The 15,755-nt window shown below is 45.9% G+C and overlaps 1 protein-coding gene across 4 annotated transcripts in view; it reads right to left on the bottom strand.

Moving 5' to 3' along the window:
* LOC119952435 (oligophrenin-1-like) overlaps positions 1 to 15,417 on the bottom strand; it is a 205,463-nt gene extending 190,046 nt beyond the window's left edge. For 3 of the 4 annotated variants that reach the window (XM_038776182.1, XM_038776183.1, XM_038776184.1), the window contains exon 1: positions 14,774 to 15,415. In XM_038776182.1, the coding sequence (XP_038632110.1) occupies positions 14,774 to 14,927 (154 nt within the window). In that variant the 5' untranslated portion in view covers positions 14,928 to 15,415. Of the gene's footprint in view, positions 1 to 14,769 lie in introns of all 4 variants that reach the window. The other variant, XM_038776185.1, reaches the window with a different exon arrangement.
* Positions 15,418 to 15,755: the final 338 nt, after the last annotated feature.

Here is a 15,755-nt window from a genome sequence, read left to right as displayed (position 1 = left end):
TGTTCCTCAAGCTCTCCACACATTCTGCAGATTAATACCAAGAGAAAAAAGAGCTCTTGCAATCTTTTGTAACTCCCAGAATAGATTCTGATACATTGTTTCAACTTTACTTTTGAAAGATTTATTAATTTTTTTGTAAATGTAAACTCAACCAGTCATTTATTACTCTGGATAAAACTATCATGCCACCTTGCATCTATTAGAACGGAACTCTAACCAATCTTTTCCTTCAAGTCGGAGAGCAGTTCTAACACCACAATTGGTAAAAGCCAAATATTATACCCAGGATCCCCAGGGTTGTCCCAACTAGGTGAGCGAAAGGGGTTCAGTCACTGCTTTTTCTTTTCATACATAGTTTGCCCTCTGTGAATTGGAAATGTTTTACAGAAAATCAATCACTTAAATCTCTGGTCTGTACTCCTCTCGTCACTGGGATGACATATTGTACAATGTAAGAGCACAATAAGAGTGCACAGCTTTATTTTCTAACTCCCAAGATCCAGAACTACAACAATCTGTCGATGAGTCAAATCCCAGGGGAGCCTCCTTCAATTCCAGATTAAACAGAGATTCGTGAAAGCTGATGAGTCCCAATTTGCCACATGAATGCGTTTCTATGTAATTCGATATTCCTACTGATTTACTATATTACTTTTCAGATTCAAATACCGAATAAAAGACACACAATAAAACGCAGCAAAAGAAAGTGAGAAAGTCTTTATCCCTTTTGTTCTTTCATAGTTGACATTTTGCTATCTTTGGAAAAGCCAGGGATTGTCTTCGAGAAATATCTGTTTCTAGTTGCGCACGATGAATTCCACCAAGTTGTCAATGCAGTCAAACATGTTTTTGCTGTGTTCGTGTTGCAGTGCAAATTCCTGTAGCATCTCCACCACCTCTGCAGCATTGGCTAGGGAAAAGGGAGGCAGGCATTCACCCAAGTCATCAGGGCCATCGGCCTTCTCTGCTGAGGAACGTACTGCATCTACAATGGCATCGTCTGTCAGTTCCGTCATGCAGAGTATGGAGTCATCCATCTCCACGTACATTTGCATGACTGTCTCTGCTGGAATCACCTCCCTCAGGCGAGTGAAAGGTCCCTCGTCATCAGATTGACTGAATCGGGTCACCCTGCTCCTCCTCTTTCCCATTGGTTTAGTGCAGCTCTGGCCTGTGTGAACCCAGTGTGGTTCAAGCAGCTTTGTGATTTGTGGCTTCCTTCACCATCTTCAATGCCCTTTTCAGCATCAACATAGCCTCTAGTACAGAGAGAATGTATTCCTGATTCTTATCGATGGCCTTGATAATCTGAGATTCAGATACTGTCGGTAACGGGTTTTGCAAGTTCCTAATCACCCACTGAAAGTTCCTGATCACACACTGATTTAGAGTCTGGTGTTGGAAGGTCAAGAACATCTCCTCATCAGTCTTGGGATCAGCGATGTCAGGGTACGGGAAGCGGTGGCCTGCAATAATTATAATTTTCCTTTTCTTTTGTTGATCCATTTTTGTCCACTTTCCTGATTCAGAATTTGAGGTATGGAGGTTATCCAGGCAGCCCTCATACTGCATGACTTAAGCACCGTGGGTCTTTGGACTTGCCCATCACAAGACGCTACTGCTTTTCGGTGCCCTCCATGTTGGCATGGACTATAGCACTGCAACGTTTCTTGCCCCGCATTCCAACTTTCCACACATTCCCCTTAAATATCGAAGTGCTGTCTGGCAAAAAATGCTAAAATAGTCTGGTTGCATCCACTTTAAAAATGTCTCTTTGTGCATACTCATTAAAGATGTGGTTAAGGCCAATTCGGCGTCAATCATGTGCCATTGCTGTCGTAACAGTAGCACCCTCACCATTTACCATGTGGAAGATGATGCCGTGTCTTGTCTTGATCAGTCCAGCCATCCATCACTACAGGTGAACTCCAGGTGTCTCAGCCTCTTCACCATGGTGACTCCCCTTTTCTGAAGAATTGGGCCGGACATGGGTATGATTTCTGCTCGGGCTGCCTTGAACCACATTAGCAGAGCTTCCTCAAAAGTCAGGATAGGCGTCATCCTCCTTTTTGCTGCAAAGAATGCCTGCTTGTCAAACTGTTCTGAGATGTTCATTGTGGCTTTCATAATGGTGAACAAACCCAACAATGGAATCTCCCACTGCTTCACAATCTCCACTTTACACTTAATGCTAGGGTTTTTCATTTGCTTTCTAAACGTCACCGTTACTCCAATCGACAGTTTTGACTTTCTCACTGGTTTTGCTGATCTCGCAAGAGAAAAGTCACTTAGGTTCAACCATTCTGCTTTGATTGGTCAGCACTTTCACAAGGCTGTCACATGCCGCCCAATTTTAGCATTATTCCTTTTGCCGCCATCAAACGAAAGTTCACCTAGCCTGGACAGCACGGTGGCATAGTGGTTAGCACAAATGCTTCACAGCTCCAAGGTCCCAGGCTCGAATCCCGGCTTGGGTCACCGTCTGTGTGGAATCTGCACGTTCTCCCCGTGTCTGCGTGGGTTTCCTCCAGGTGCTCCGGTTTCCTCCCACAGTCCAAAGATGTGCAGGTTAGGTGGATTGGCCAGGCTAAATTGCCCTTGGGCTCCAAATTGCCCTTAGTGTTAGGTGGGGTTACTGGGTTATGGGGATAGGGTGGAGGTATGGGCTTGGGTAGGGTGCTCTTTCCAAGAGCCGGTGCAGACTCGATGAGCCGAATGGCCTCCTTCTGCACTGTAAATTCTATGGAATTCTATGAAATCTATGGATCAACCACTGCAGAATTTCAGCAAATCAGAGGCACTGGTCTACAGCTTTTGCTGTTCTGTCTGTGGTAATGGGTGACAACTTTTGTCACCAGCAGAATTGTGTCACCCAGGTTTGGCTCAGAGATTCCACGTTCAGCAAGGTTTGGCAATGGTGTTTAAATTCTCCTTACAATCACACTAAAATTACTTTGATAACAAACTCATGGACTTGCAATTACTGTAGCAAGTTGTGGAATTGAATTCCGTGGTCACATTTTAGCTGATACCAGAATGACAACCATTTGTGGGCAGCATGGTAGCACAAGTGGATAGCACTGTGGCTTCGCAGCGCCAGGGTCCCAGGTTCGATTCCCCGCTGGGTCACTGTCTGTGTGGAGTCTGCACGTTCCACCCGTGTCCGTGTGGGTTTCCTCCGGGTGCTCCGGTTTCCTCCACAGTCCAAAGACGTGCAGGTTAGGTGGATTGGCCATACCAAAGTTCCCTTAGTGTCCAAAAGGTTAGATGGGGTTATTGGGTTTCGGGGATAGGGCGGAACCAAGGGCTCAATGTGGGTCAGTGCGGACTCGATGGGCTGAATGGCCTCCTTCTGCACTGTATGTTCTATGCTCTATGATTGCCGTTGGATCAGCATAGGTCACTAATACCCTCCATGGAAAAGTAACATGCCAGGCCGACACAGAATTACAGTTCCATACTACGTAGCTGACTCCTAATCCTCCCTTAGGTAGCCCAGCAAATCACTTAGCCATGCCTGCAATCAACTGAGGATGTACAAGCAATTTTTTTAAATTCTAGCTGGGGTTGTGGGCGTCGTTGGCTAGGACAGCACGTGTTGCTCATTCCTAACTACCCTGAAACTGATTTGCTTGCCATACTATTTCATAACCACATTGCTGTGGGTCTGGAGACACATGTAGGTCAGGCCAGGTAAGGACAGCAGATTTCCTTCCCTAATGAGCATTAGTGAACCAAATGGGTTTTTACGACAATCAACAATAATTTCATGGTCATCATTACTGATGCTACTTTTCAATCCAGATTACTCGAATTTAAATTCCACCAGTGGTCTAGCACACTTCCAGACAACAGATTTTTTTTTTTTTTTAAAGTAAAGGGTCATACAGTTCGAAGCTGGAAACCAGCAAGTGACATCAACTTCATCTGTCCTGTTTCCAATGATTAGAACATTAGAACAGTACAGCACAGAACAGGCCCTTCGGCCCTCGATGTTGTGCCGAGCAATGATCACCCTGCTCAAACCCACGTATCCACCCTATACCCGTAACCCAACAACCCCCCCCCCAAACCTTACTTTTTAGGACACTACGGGCAATTTAGCATGGCCAATCCACCTAACCCGCACATCTTTGGACTGTGGGAGGAAACCGGAGCACCCGGAGGAAACTCACGCACACACGGGGAGGACGTGCAGACTCCGCACAGACAGTGACCCAGCCGGGAATCGAACCTGGGACCCTGGAGCTGTGAAGCATTTATGCTAACCACCATGCTACCGTGCTGCCCCGAATGAATTGGAAACACCAGCACAACAAGGAAAGGACTGCCTGGAGAGGAGGTTGCAGTGGATAAACAATCATATTTAGTGAAATGTGATCACACACACACATAGTCAAAACACATTACACAGAAACAGGCCTAACTAGTCCATGTCAGCATTCATGCTCTACTTGAACAAAGCTGAAGAAATACATTATCATGCACATGAAGACAAAATAATCAGAAGTAATTAAACCATAGTTCAAAGGAAACTGCAGGGGGATACTGGGAAGGTCAGAGAATGACCAAAGTTGATACATTTTGATAAAATAGCAGCAGAAATTATACACTGAATGAAAGCACAATTGGTGTTGTGGAAGAGCAGAGAACAGATTAAACACGCTATTCAGGACAGCACTGGGGTTGCGAAGGGGTTGTTTCCACCCACAAGATATATACAATATAAAAGCTAGAAGGAAATGATGAGCCTATACGATATCTCAAATTGTTGAACTATATACAGTATTATGCTCTGCTTTGGCGGGAAGAGGTTGAGGATTAATGACACATTATAGATTGAGTACAACTCTGCCAAAGGAGGAAATACAACTACAATGAAATACTGGGAAAATTGAAACTTCCATGAGAACAATAAGATTCAAAGTGTATAAATTGTGAAAGAATGCGGCAGGAGTAGTTAAAAGATCTTAAATGAGGGATGGATGATTAAAACAAAGTGGTGAGGTTGGGGCTTTACTCTCAGGATTTAAAATTGGAGGTAGAAACAATTACCATTCAAGATTGGATTGGAAAGCTGGAAGAAGAAAAATAGACACAAAACACAAGCAAGGTTGGCAAATGTGATTAGGACTGTTTGCTCAGGGAGTGTACATAAATACAGATGTGAACTGGTTGGACAAATAGCCGGTCACTGTGCTGTAACTCCTACATATATCTATAATCGCTGATCTCTTTGTGCAATTTGCATGTGGACCTAAGGCAAGTGTAAACCTGGCAGTTTTTATTGACTGAGGCCTCATTTCATTTCTAAATACATTACATAATCCAGAAGGCCCTGTACTCAGTGAGCAGATTTGATTCTCTGAATGAGTCAACAACGACAACAGTTCCCATTATTCAACCTCAACCCTCTTGACGGAAAGATTACAGCAAAGTTCCTCATTACAAGCCCTCAAGATATCTCAGTGTTTTACTGAGTTGAACATTTTCCTGCACACTAGGTCGATTATACTTTAGTTCACAGGCCACACGATGGCTGACACAGTCCCATATAATGGTTGCCCTAGGTTTCAGGAACAAGCCCTGGGAATGCAGAAGTCTGCTCTTATCACAGCCCACTGCCAGCTATTTTAGGTTAATTGCGCCTCCAATTGTTGGGACAGAACATCTTTGTGGACAGCTTCTGTGGGAGGTTTGGGGCATGCGCACAGGTCACCAAGCTTGTCAAATTCTATAAAAAGGGACACTGTTCTTTTTGGAAAACTATTTGGCAAAACATTTTAAAGGAGTGGGACAGAGACGACCTGGAGCATTAGATGACATTTCAGTAATGACATCATGCATACAAGTGATGCAGTGGTATGTTGTGTTTTAACACAAGTTCGCTTTAGTCATTCTCCCCCCACCCCACTTCCTAACAAGAATCTCAGTAGGGAACAAGCGTGAATGTTGAATTGTGTTTGCTCCCTTTCCTAACCCATTGGTGCTGATGTAATTTGCAACAATCCTACCAGTTACCCATCATGATTGCCTTCTTTTCACGTGGGTTATGCTACGCCAGATAGTATATTTAACCAAGGACACTGGGGTGCTCAACATTTTAGCTTTGCAAACAAAAGGGGAGACCGTTATCCTAAAGCACAGATCATAGCATTAACTGTAACCTGGTGGAGAACCTATTGGAATCAGTTTGACTATGCTGAAATAGACCAGTGAAAGACTGCGCTGCAGACAAATGATTGCTTACAGCAAGATGTTACTCTGCTCAGGGACATCCTTTGCAACATTTGGATCTAAACTATAACATTTATTTCTTCTCTCCAGGAAACAAACTTAAAAGACTTGATTTGATTTGAAGAATTCCTGCAACACTATAAATCAATCAGTCAGTATTCCTAAAATGAATCACATGTGTATCATTTATTATTTTAGAAACTCTTTGATTATTTGTACACTCTCCATGCCAAAAGAGGTTGCACGTCCTTGGAAAATAAATATATTTTGCGGCATCCATCACAGCTGCATTTTTGTACGATCGTGTCTGATCAGGCTCGACCAGTCATGTGGTCTATTGCTGCTTCTTGCGTTCTGTAAGCAAATGAATCTCCTTGTTTGGGCATCATCATTAGCATTGGGGGAAAAGCAGCCACTTTAATTTTGCCTCCATGAGCGGAGCACCTCTGATGAGGACACTCTGAAATTACATTGAAGAGTCACCCTTTTGCAGGGACTGGTCAGGCCCATCTTCAAAAGTACAGTAAATACAGGGGGCATTGCTCTTGAGGTTGCGGAGCAAGTCCATTGTTGAGGTTATGGGGAGCCTTATTCCTCAAGCCGAGGGAATCATACTATGCATTGAAGTCGTTCAAAAATGCAACAGCCAACTTGTGTACAAGATTCTGAAAACAGCAAATGATGACTGGCCAGATGATCTATTTTTGGCAGCTTTGGTTATTGGATGATTTTGACTAAGGATGCTTCCCTTTCAAATAGTGCAGTGGGATCTTTTACACCCAGTTTAACTGCAAACAGGGCCTCAGTTCTAATCTCATTTCGGAAACATCGCACGTAACAGTGCAGTGCTCCCTCAATGCTACACTAAATTGTCAATCTGTCAAGGAGTTGGAGAGGGTTTGTGCGGGGGTTGAGCACAGAGTCTCGCTGTATGCAGACGACCCGCTGCTGTATATTTCAGACCCATTAGGTGCCATTGAGGGAATCAGGAGTATCCTGGAGGAGTTTGGCCAGCTTTCCAGATACAAACTAAATATGGGGAAGAGCGAGGTGTTCCCGATCGAGGCCAGGGGGCAGGAGAGGAGGTTGGGAGAGCTGCCGTTCAAGGTGGTGGGGGTGAATTTCAGATACTTGGGCATCCAGGTAGTGCAAGGATGGGCGTAGTTGCATAAACTGAACCGGACTTAGTTGGTGCAGCAGATGAAGGGGGATTTTAAGAGGTGGGATGTGTTGCCACGGTCCCTGGTGGGGCCGGTGCCGACAGTGAATCTGACGGTGCTGCCAAGGCTCTTATTTGTCTTTCAGAACCTCCCGATCTTTGTCCCAAAATCATTTTTTAAGAAGGTTAATGCTTTGATCTCGGGGTTTGTGTGGGCGGGGAAAACCCCGCGGGTTAAGAAGATGTTGTTGGGGCGGCGGTGGGGAGGAAGGGCTGGGGGGGGGGGGGGGGGGGGGGGGGGGAGAAGCTGGCCTTGCCAAATATAATGAATTATTATTGGGCAGCTAATATAGCCATGGTTAGGAAGTGGGGAAGGGGTCGGGACATGGGGACGGATGGAGGCGGCCTCTTGTAGGGGTACGAGTTTAGGAGCACCTCTGCCATTCTTGCCAGCCAAGTACTCCACAAACCCAGTGGTGGTGGCAGCCCTGAGGGTATGGGGGCAGTGACGGCAGCACCGGAGGTTGGAAGGTGCCTCATTGTGGGCATCGATTTGTGACAATCACAGGTTTGCACCAGGGGGCGCTGAATGTGAGGTTTCGAGGGTGGCGACAGACTGGGATCAAGCTGTTTGGGGACCTGTTTGTGGGGGGTTGCTTTGCGAGTTTAGGGGACCTGGAGGAGGAATCTGAGCTGCCCAGAGGGAACGGATTTAGATATTTACAGGTCCGGGGACAGGGTGTGGGAAGAGGCCCTGAGGAGAGTGAACACATCCTCGTCATGTGCAAGGCTCAGCCTTATCCTGTTTAAGGTAGTTCACAGGGTGCATATGACGGTGACCAGGATGAGCAGGTTTTTCCGAGAGGAAAGAGGATAGGTATGGGCGGTGCGTGGGGAGGCCCACAAAACATGTTCAGGGCATGTATGAAACTGAAGGGATTCGCGGGCATAATGTCCGAGGTGCTGGTGGTCCCAAGTCCAGAAGTAGAGATATTTGGAGGTTCGGAAGACCCGGAGTCCAGGGGGCCGAGAGATGCTACTGTCCTAGCCTTTGCCTCTCTGGTAGCCCGGAGATGGATTTTGCTTGGCTGGAGGGACCCAGAGCTACCAAAACCGGGGGTGTGGCTGAGCGACCTGGTGGAGTTCCTGAAGTTGGAAAAAAATCAAGTATGTCCTGAGAGAGTCGGTCGATGGGTTTGCCCAGAGGCGGAAGCCATTCATTGACTTCTTCAAGGACCATTGAGGTGTCCGCAGAGGGAGGGGGACGGGGAAGCCAGGACATGGCGGATAAGGGAAGGATAGGGGGTGTTGATTAGCTAGTTATTTATTATGTTCTTGCTCTTGTTTATATAAACGCCTTAATTTTTTTAAAATAAATTTAGAGTACCCAATAAATTTTTTCCAATTAAGGGGCAATTTAGCGTGGCCAATCCACCTACTCTGCACATCTTTGGGTGCTGGGGGTGGAACCCACGCAAACACGGGGAGAATATGCAAACTCCACACAGACAGTGACCCAGAGCCGGGATCGAACCTGGGACCTCGGCACCATGAGGCAACAGGGCTAACCCACTGCGCCACCGTGCTGCCCTATAAAGGCCTTAATAAAAACTTTTTTAAAATAAATTGTCAATTTGGGTTGCACGTTCAAGTCCATAGTGGGGCTGATCATGTGTCAGTAATTTAAGCAAGTTGGCACTCAAATAATTGATGTTTTGGGTGCTGTGGATCGGTGGAACACATACAGGCCACCAACACTTAAAATAGTACAGCACTATTTTATTAAACTATAAACTGTTCAACATACTCTTACTGTGGGTTAACACGATGTTAGATTAACTAAAGACCTGAGCCTATCCTAACCAGTCTAATCACTCAGCACATGGTGAGGATCTGTGCTGTAAGCTGTCAGCTCTGTACTTCTGAAAGGTTGCATCCCGAATGAGTGGGAAAACTGATGCCCTCTGTCCTTATAGTAAGTGTGCTCTAACTGGTGATCGGCTGCGGTGTTATGCATGTTGATTGGTCCTACTGTATTGTAGCCACCTGGGGTGGCCACGTCCCGATTCCAAAATGGACATTCACAAAGAGTACAGGGAAAATTGGACAGTGCTAGGAAAACAAGCAGGTGCAAGGTTTGCCTGTGGATTGCAACTTGCAGGTCCCAGACAGACCGATACTACAAGCCATTAGCATAGTAATGCGCTATCTCCGGGTACAAAAGAGAAACATTTAAGCAATCGGTACCAGGGCAGACTTCCCGGCGCCAGTGGAGACTAAAACGAAGGCAGGCCAACGGTTACCTAGGGCCCGCCCAGTGATCGGGGAACGACCCCGTTATTGGAGAGAATCAATACAAACGATTGGGACAAGGTCCAATTAATTGGGACTAAGTCCAGGATCCGCCCAGAAGGACGCAAAACCCTTTGGGGTATAAAGAAGAGTCCTCAAGGTCAGAGCGCTCTCTTCTTCTTCACCTTCATCTTGGCATTGGCTCTCAGCAACGAGAGGCCCGCCAAGCACCAGCCAAGTAAGTCTAAGGTCAACGCACGCTACGAGATAGATGCTCCTAGCTACTATTCTATACCAGTTCGAAGCCAGCAGTATCAGAACCGGGCAACGGCCATTGTTCCTCTGACTGAGTGGGCCACTCGAAGCTAAGTATAGGCTTTTAGTAGTAGTTGTAGTTTAGTGAGCAGAGTTTGTGCATGAGTAATAATTGACTGCGTGTGTAAATAAATGTGCATTGATTTCAAACTTACTAACTGGTGTATCGAGTCTTTGATCAGTATTCGGTTTTGAACCTTGTGGTGGTATCACAAAGATACCTGGCGACTCTTGAGCAAAGGTAATTAAAACAGAGCAAATTTAGGAAAGCATAACGAGCAACAGTATGTCCATCAGTGTGTGTGTCTGCACCATGATATACTGGTGTATATTATGACAATAATCTCTTTTTAAAGCCATTGGGGTAATTTTGAATGCAACAATCATGTTAGTTTCACATCCTCCTCCATAGATAGCTTCCCAGATTGCTACAAAGTTGGAAGTATCATCTTTCAGGTGATGTGTTAAAACAAAATCCTATTTATCTGCCTACTTTCATGTGTGTAAAACATGTTATATGGAGATTTTTGAAGGGCAAGAAAGATTTCTCCATCCTCAGGAGTTACAAATACCACTTTACTTATAAAATGCCATAATTTGGAAGAACATCTGCATGTTAACTTTGTAATGATGCTTCTCTGTACAACTTCCCATAAGGAGATGGTGGCTCTGGTTACATTAATTATTCTTGGCAACTTGTATGGAAAGATGCTGTCATTGAAATTAAACAGACACTGCTTCACCCTAATCCCCAGGTAGAAGCTGCTTCACCCTAATCTCCAGCCAAATTTGTACTCTGTGTATTTTAGAGAGAGAGAGAGAGAGAGAGAGCGAGAGAGCGAGAGAGCGAGAGAGCGAGAGAGCGAGAGAGCGAGCAAGGTGGGTGGAAGAGAGGACAAAGGGAAAGGCATCACAAAAATAATATGCCCCATTAAAAGGATATCCATCTGATACATCTGGGCTCAGAGCATGCAGGTACATAACTTCAAAAAAGGACTCCATCGCAGACGACAGGAAAACATGTAAAGTTGTGGTGAAAAAATGGTAAACGGTTATAAACCAGTTATCCAAACAATCAAGGCCCCAAAGGCAAAAGAAAATAAATTGACATTTTAATCTAATTGATTGGGAAGCCAAATAAATAACTTGGGCTGGATAGGTCCCCACACCGGCGTCAAAATGGTAAAGTTTTACTTGGTTCAAAGGGACACGAATTCCAAGTCCTGCAGAGGGCTAGCAGGGACCTGGAGTAGATCTCGCAGCTTTTGCTGCAGATACTGGCACCCGCACTTGCAGGTTGGAGGCCTTCAGCAGCCGTTCCGTGCTCCATGGTGGACTCAGACCATGGAGCTAGACCCACAATAGAGACCCCCCCTTTCATCCATGCACCCGACCCTCAACCCCAGCACAAGCTATCCCCGGCCAATTATAAAGGTCTCCGATCGGCCCTGCCCCGACCTGGGCGGCCACGGACTGAGTCCACAGCCGCCATGCGAGTATCCCGACTGGCTGGAGCACATTAGTTCCACGCCATCGGGACTTGGTCAATCAGGGGGCGGAGAATGGCTGAGCAGGCCTCTGGCAATGGCCCCAGGTAGGTGCCAGGCAGCACGGTGTACTCCCCGGGTACCCCACTCTTTGGGGGCCCACAGAATCCGTGAATCGGCAGCGGTCAATTTCTTGCGGGAACATCAATTCTCCACCCCCGCACCGGCCGTGATTTGAAAAAAAAATGGAAAATGAAAAACCGCTTACAACCGTCACAAGTAGGCTTCAAATGAAGTTACTGTGAAAAGCCACTAGTCGCCACATTCCGGCGCCTGTCAGGGAGGCCGGTACGGGAGGGTGTGGAGGGTGCCGAGAATCCAGCCCCTTATTTTTTTTTGCGCACTTTCAAGATTAAAAAATAGTCCCAAGGACATCAAAGGAGCTCAAGTCACTGGACCAAAGAGGGCGATATCAGAGCAGATGGCCAACAGTTTGTTAAAGAGGTAAGTTTTAAACAGGGAGCTTACGGAGAGCTCCAGAACCCAAAGCCCAAGGCAGCCATTAAAATTGAAGACACTCAAGAGATCAGAATTAGATGAGCACAGATATCGGACGGTTGTGGAGGAGGAGATTGGAGAGATAGGGAGGAATAAGGTCACAAAGGAACTTGAAAATGAGGATGAGAATTTAAAATGAAGGCCTTGCATAACCTGGAGCCAATTGGGGGTGATGAGTGTTGTTGTGCAGAAGGACATGGGTATAGGTGTTTGGATGATCTCAATTTACTTCTGATAGAATGGGAGGGAATTAGCGGGAATGGGCAAGTGTTTTGAAATATCAAGTCTAGAAGTAAGAAAGGGCTGGATGAGGATATCCGCTGCAGATGAGTTGAGGTGTAACAAAAATTAGGTGATGTTGCAGAGGTGGAAATAGGCTGTCCTCATGATGGCACAAATTTGTGACTGGAAACTCATCTCGGGGTCAAGCATGACACCAAGGTTATGAGCAATCTGATACAATCTCTACAGTTGCTGGAAATGGTAGCTGGGGCATGGGATTTGTAACAAAACCGAAAACAAAAGCTTCCTTCTGCCCAATAATGAATTTGCTTAAGTTAAACCATATTACTTTTTCCAATAGGATCGGCACTCAATTCAAGTTCATTTAAGTGTAAAAATGTTAAATGTTTGTACATTATTTGACTATGGTGACTGGGGAAGGACAAGAGTAGAAAAAACCCACAAAGGACAAACTGGTCCTTGCCAGATAGGAGAGAAAGATGATGACAGAAGATAAACCAGCTACATGGAATATTTATTTTTATAGAACAGCTCCTTAAATACTTCAATAACTGCTTTCACAATGGTATTGAACACTTGGTGGGCAGGCCCCACACAATCCTCCCAAGCATCATAATGAGCAATACAACTTACCACAAAATGTCTCATTACGTTACCACAGCCTGCTGACCCCAAAGTGGCAAGTAACATATGCTGATCCCAAGAGCTGGAAATAAGGAAATGCCCATCAGAAGGCACCAAATCCAAGACATACGAGTAGACGAGAGAGGGGAGTTTAAAGCAGGTGTCAGAGAGACAGACACAGATATTCAAACAAGAGACAAAACACCAGAGTCATGACTTTGAATCAGCTACGTGCTGCTGTTTCAGGTTGGGTTTTTTAAAATAAACTAAAAAAACAGAAAGTATAAGGCACGTGAGCTGTTGAGCAACATTTGTATCTTCAACCATACTGCTTCAAATACCTTCAATACATCAAGGTTGCTCAATATAACAGTATTGTAAATATATCCCTGAAGACCTTCTTTGAGTTAATATTTCTATTAAAGCTCTTAGTATGTGTATTTATGATTTATGAGAGACGTAGAGTAATTTACAGCCATTCAGTCCATCACGTTGGCTATCCTTGGAATCATCCAGAGAATCCCATTCCCCCACTCTATCCCCGCATCCTGGAAGTTTATTCCCTTCGAGTGACCATCCAATTGCCATTTGAAATTATTGCCAGTCTCTGCTTCCACTACCATTGTGAGCAGTGAGTTCCAGGTCATTACATTCGCTACATAAAAAAATTCCACTCCACAATCCCGTTGCATCGCTTACTCAAAACGTATCTCTGTCACTTAGTCTGTCTACCATAAGCCAATGGGAACAGTTTTCCTTGTCTACCTTATTCAAACCTGTCATAACTTATACACCTCTTGTACTCCATAACGTAATTACATCATTGCACATGGGAGGTGACTGTGTTTCTATTTTTTTTGTTTCATAGGGACCAGGATTTTCAGCAGGAATATTGAAAGGTTCACAGCAGCTGACAATCAGCCAGAGGATATCAATTTTAAAATGCTCATCCTGGTGTCAAAATTCCCCTACAGCCTCACCTCAATCTCTGTCGCCTCCACCAACCTTTCCAACCCTCCCAGAATGCAGAGATACTCCAACTCTGACCAACTGTGCCTACACCCACTTAGCCCCCATCAATCTTGTCCTTGCCGTCAGCTGTCCAAACTCTGCAATCCCTCCTTACATCTGGATTAAAAAGGTGCTATATAAATGTTGTTTTACTGTTGCAAGTTGTTGTTGTCAAGTGACAATCATCAAGATTGCACCAACTGATTTAGGAGAGAAATTGGCTACAAGCTGCCCTCGAACATACTGCAGGCTAGCTTTGCACCATGATGCCAGAGGGGTTAGGGGCCTATTGGTTTAGTAAACAGCTCTCATCAACAGGGACCTTCAGTTCCAGCACATAAAGGTCTCTCTGCTCCATCCCATCTGAACACTCGAGTGGCACTAATCGGTTTGGCTTGTAGCAATAGAAATACCCAAATACACCCACACCACCCCTGCACAAAGCAGCTCAGGACGTGAGCTTCCAGACTGCATCCACAGCAGCGGATATTACATCCACAATAACGAGGCTGCCATGCAGTTACAGCCGAGCAAGCTTCTCCAAATTCAGCAACATTTTCCAAGCTAGAGAAACCTAGAGCTTCCGGCTGCTCATGCCGGCCGGATCTTCCGGTCCCGCCGACGGCGCACCCACACGGCGGGTTCCAGGGGGCCGGGGGGGGATTCAATGAGAAATCCCATAGAGAGCGGCGGGACCAGAAGATGCCGCCGTCGGGAAACACGCTGCGAGGAGGCCGGAGAATTTTATCTCCCCCTCCAATATCTCATCTCCTTCTCCCCCTCGATAAAACCATTTGCTATGTCGCCCTCCCTGTGTTTAAGGTTACGCCTGTCGTAAAATACTCACTTTTGATGGCATTAATGAGCGAGGTTCCGTCTTTGATGACTTCCTTGATGAATTTGTTCGTCCTCTCCAGCTCTTGCTCGTAAGATTTCAGCCGCTCCCTGAAATCCGGGCTGTCCAGAGAGCAATCGCTAAACTCCAACGGAGGGTGGCCCATGGTGGGTTTGGAAGCTTATACAGACCAGTGTTTTCTCCAGCTCTCTCCCCTTAGCCTTGGCTTTTGCACAGGCGCCTCGCAGTGTCCTGCCCACCGGTCTGACGCTCCGTCCTGTCTGTTTCTGCAGTGATCAATTACAACTCAATTTCTCCCTTGTCAGTGTCCCGCGGACCAGCTGATAGCGGCGGCTGCAACAATGGGGTTGTTACTAAGTGTTGCCAAATGTATCCCTTTTTTTCTGAAACAGAAGATTCCTCTGGGCGTCTGCGCTACTGATGCAGCAGGATATTACTGCTCCTTCTACCCTCCCACCCCTCACCACCCTCTTTCGTTATCTCAAACTGCAGCAGCTCATCGCCGGCACAGATCGCACCTCCTTTCGGGCCACCCTCCAGTCCGTCAGAGCAAGAAGGGAGGAGCAGGGGAAGCAAAGGGGAGGGGAGTTCCCAGAAGGTGGGGACTTTGACACATACAACCCTAGCTTGACAACACGCACACATTTGCCGGATTAATGGCATTCAATCGTTAAGTGTAAAGGTGTTGACGTTTTGGGGGTTTGTCAGAATGCTCCATTTGGCGAAGAATGATGGGGGGGGGGGTGGCTTCATTGTTTCAAAGCTTAAAATCATAGACTGTGTGATTGTAAATACTACTGTTCACATTCTACCTCAATTCACACAGATTCACCACACAGTGACACTCCAACTTCATGTGGGTCAAACTGTCCCAAATGTGCAAGGCACAGCGGTACTTTCAACAGGTTGAGCTGTCCTAAATGAAAGCTCCCTCCAGTTTTCCCCTCCTTTCAATACAAGGCTGGAGTACAGT

The sequence above is a fragment of the Scyliorhinus canicula genome, chromosome 17, assembly GCF_902713615.1.
Source record: "Scyliorhinus canicula chromosome 17, sScyCan1.1, whole genome shotgun sequence".
Lineage (NCBI taxonomy): Eukaryota > Metazoa > Chordata > Chondrichthyes > Carcharhiniformes > Scyliorhinidae > Scyliorhinus > Scyliorhinus canicula.
Note: the sequence above shows the minus strand (reverse complement) of the source record. Positions and strands in the feature narration are given on the sequence as shown.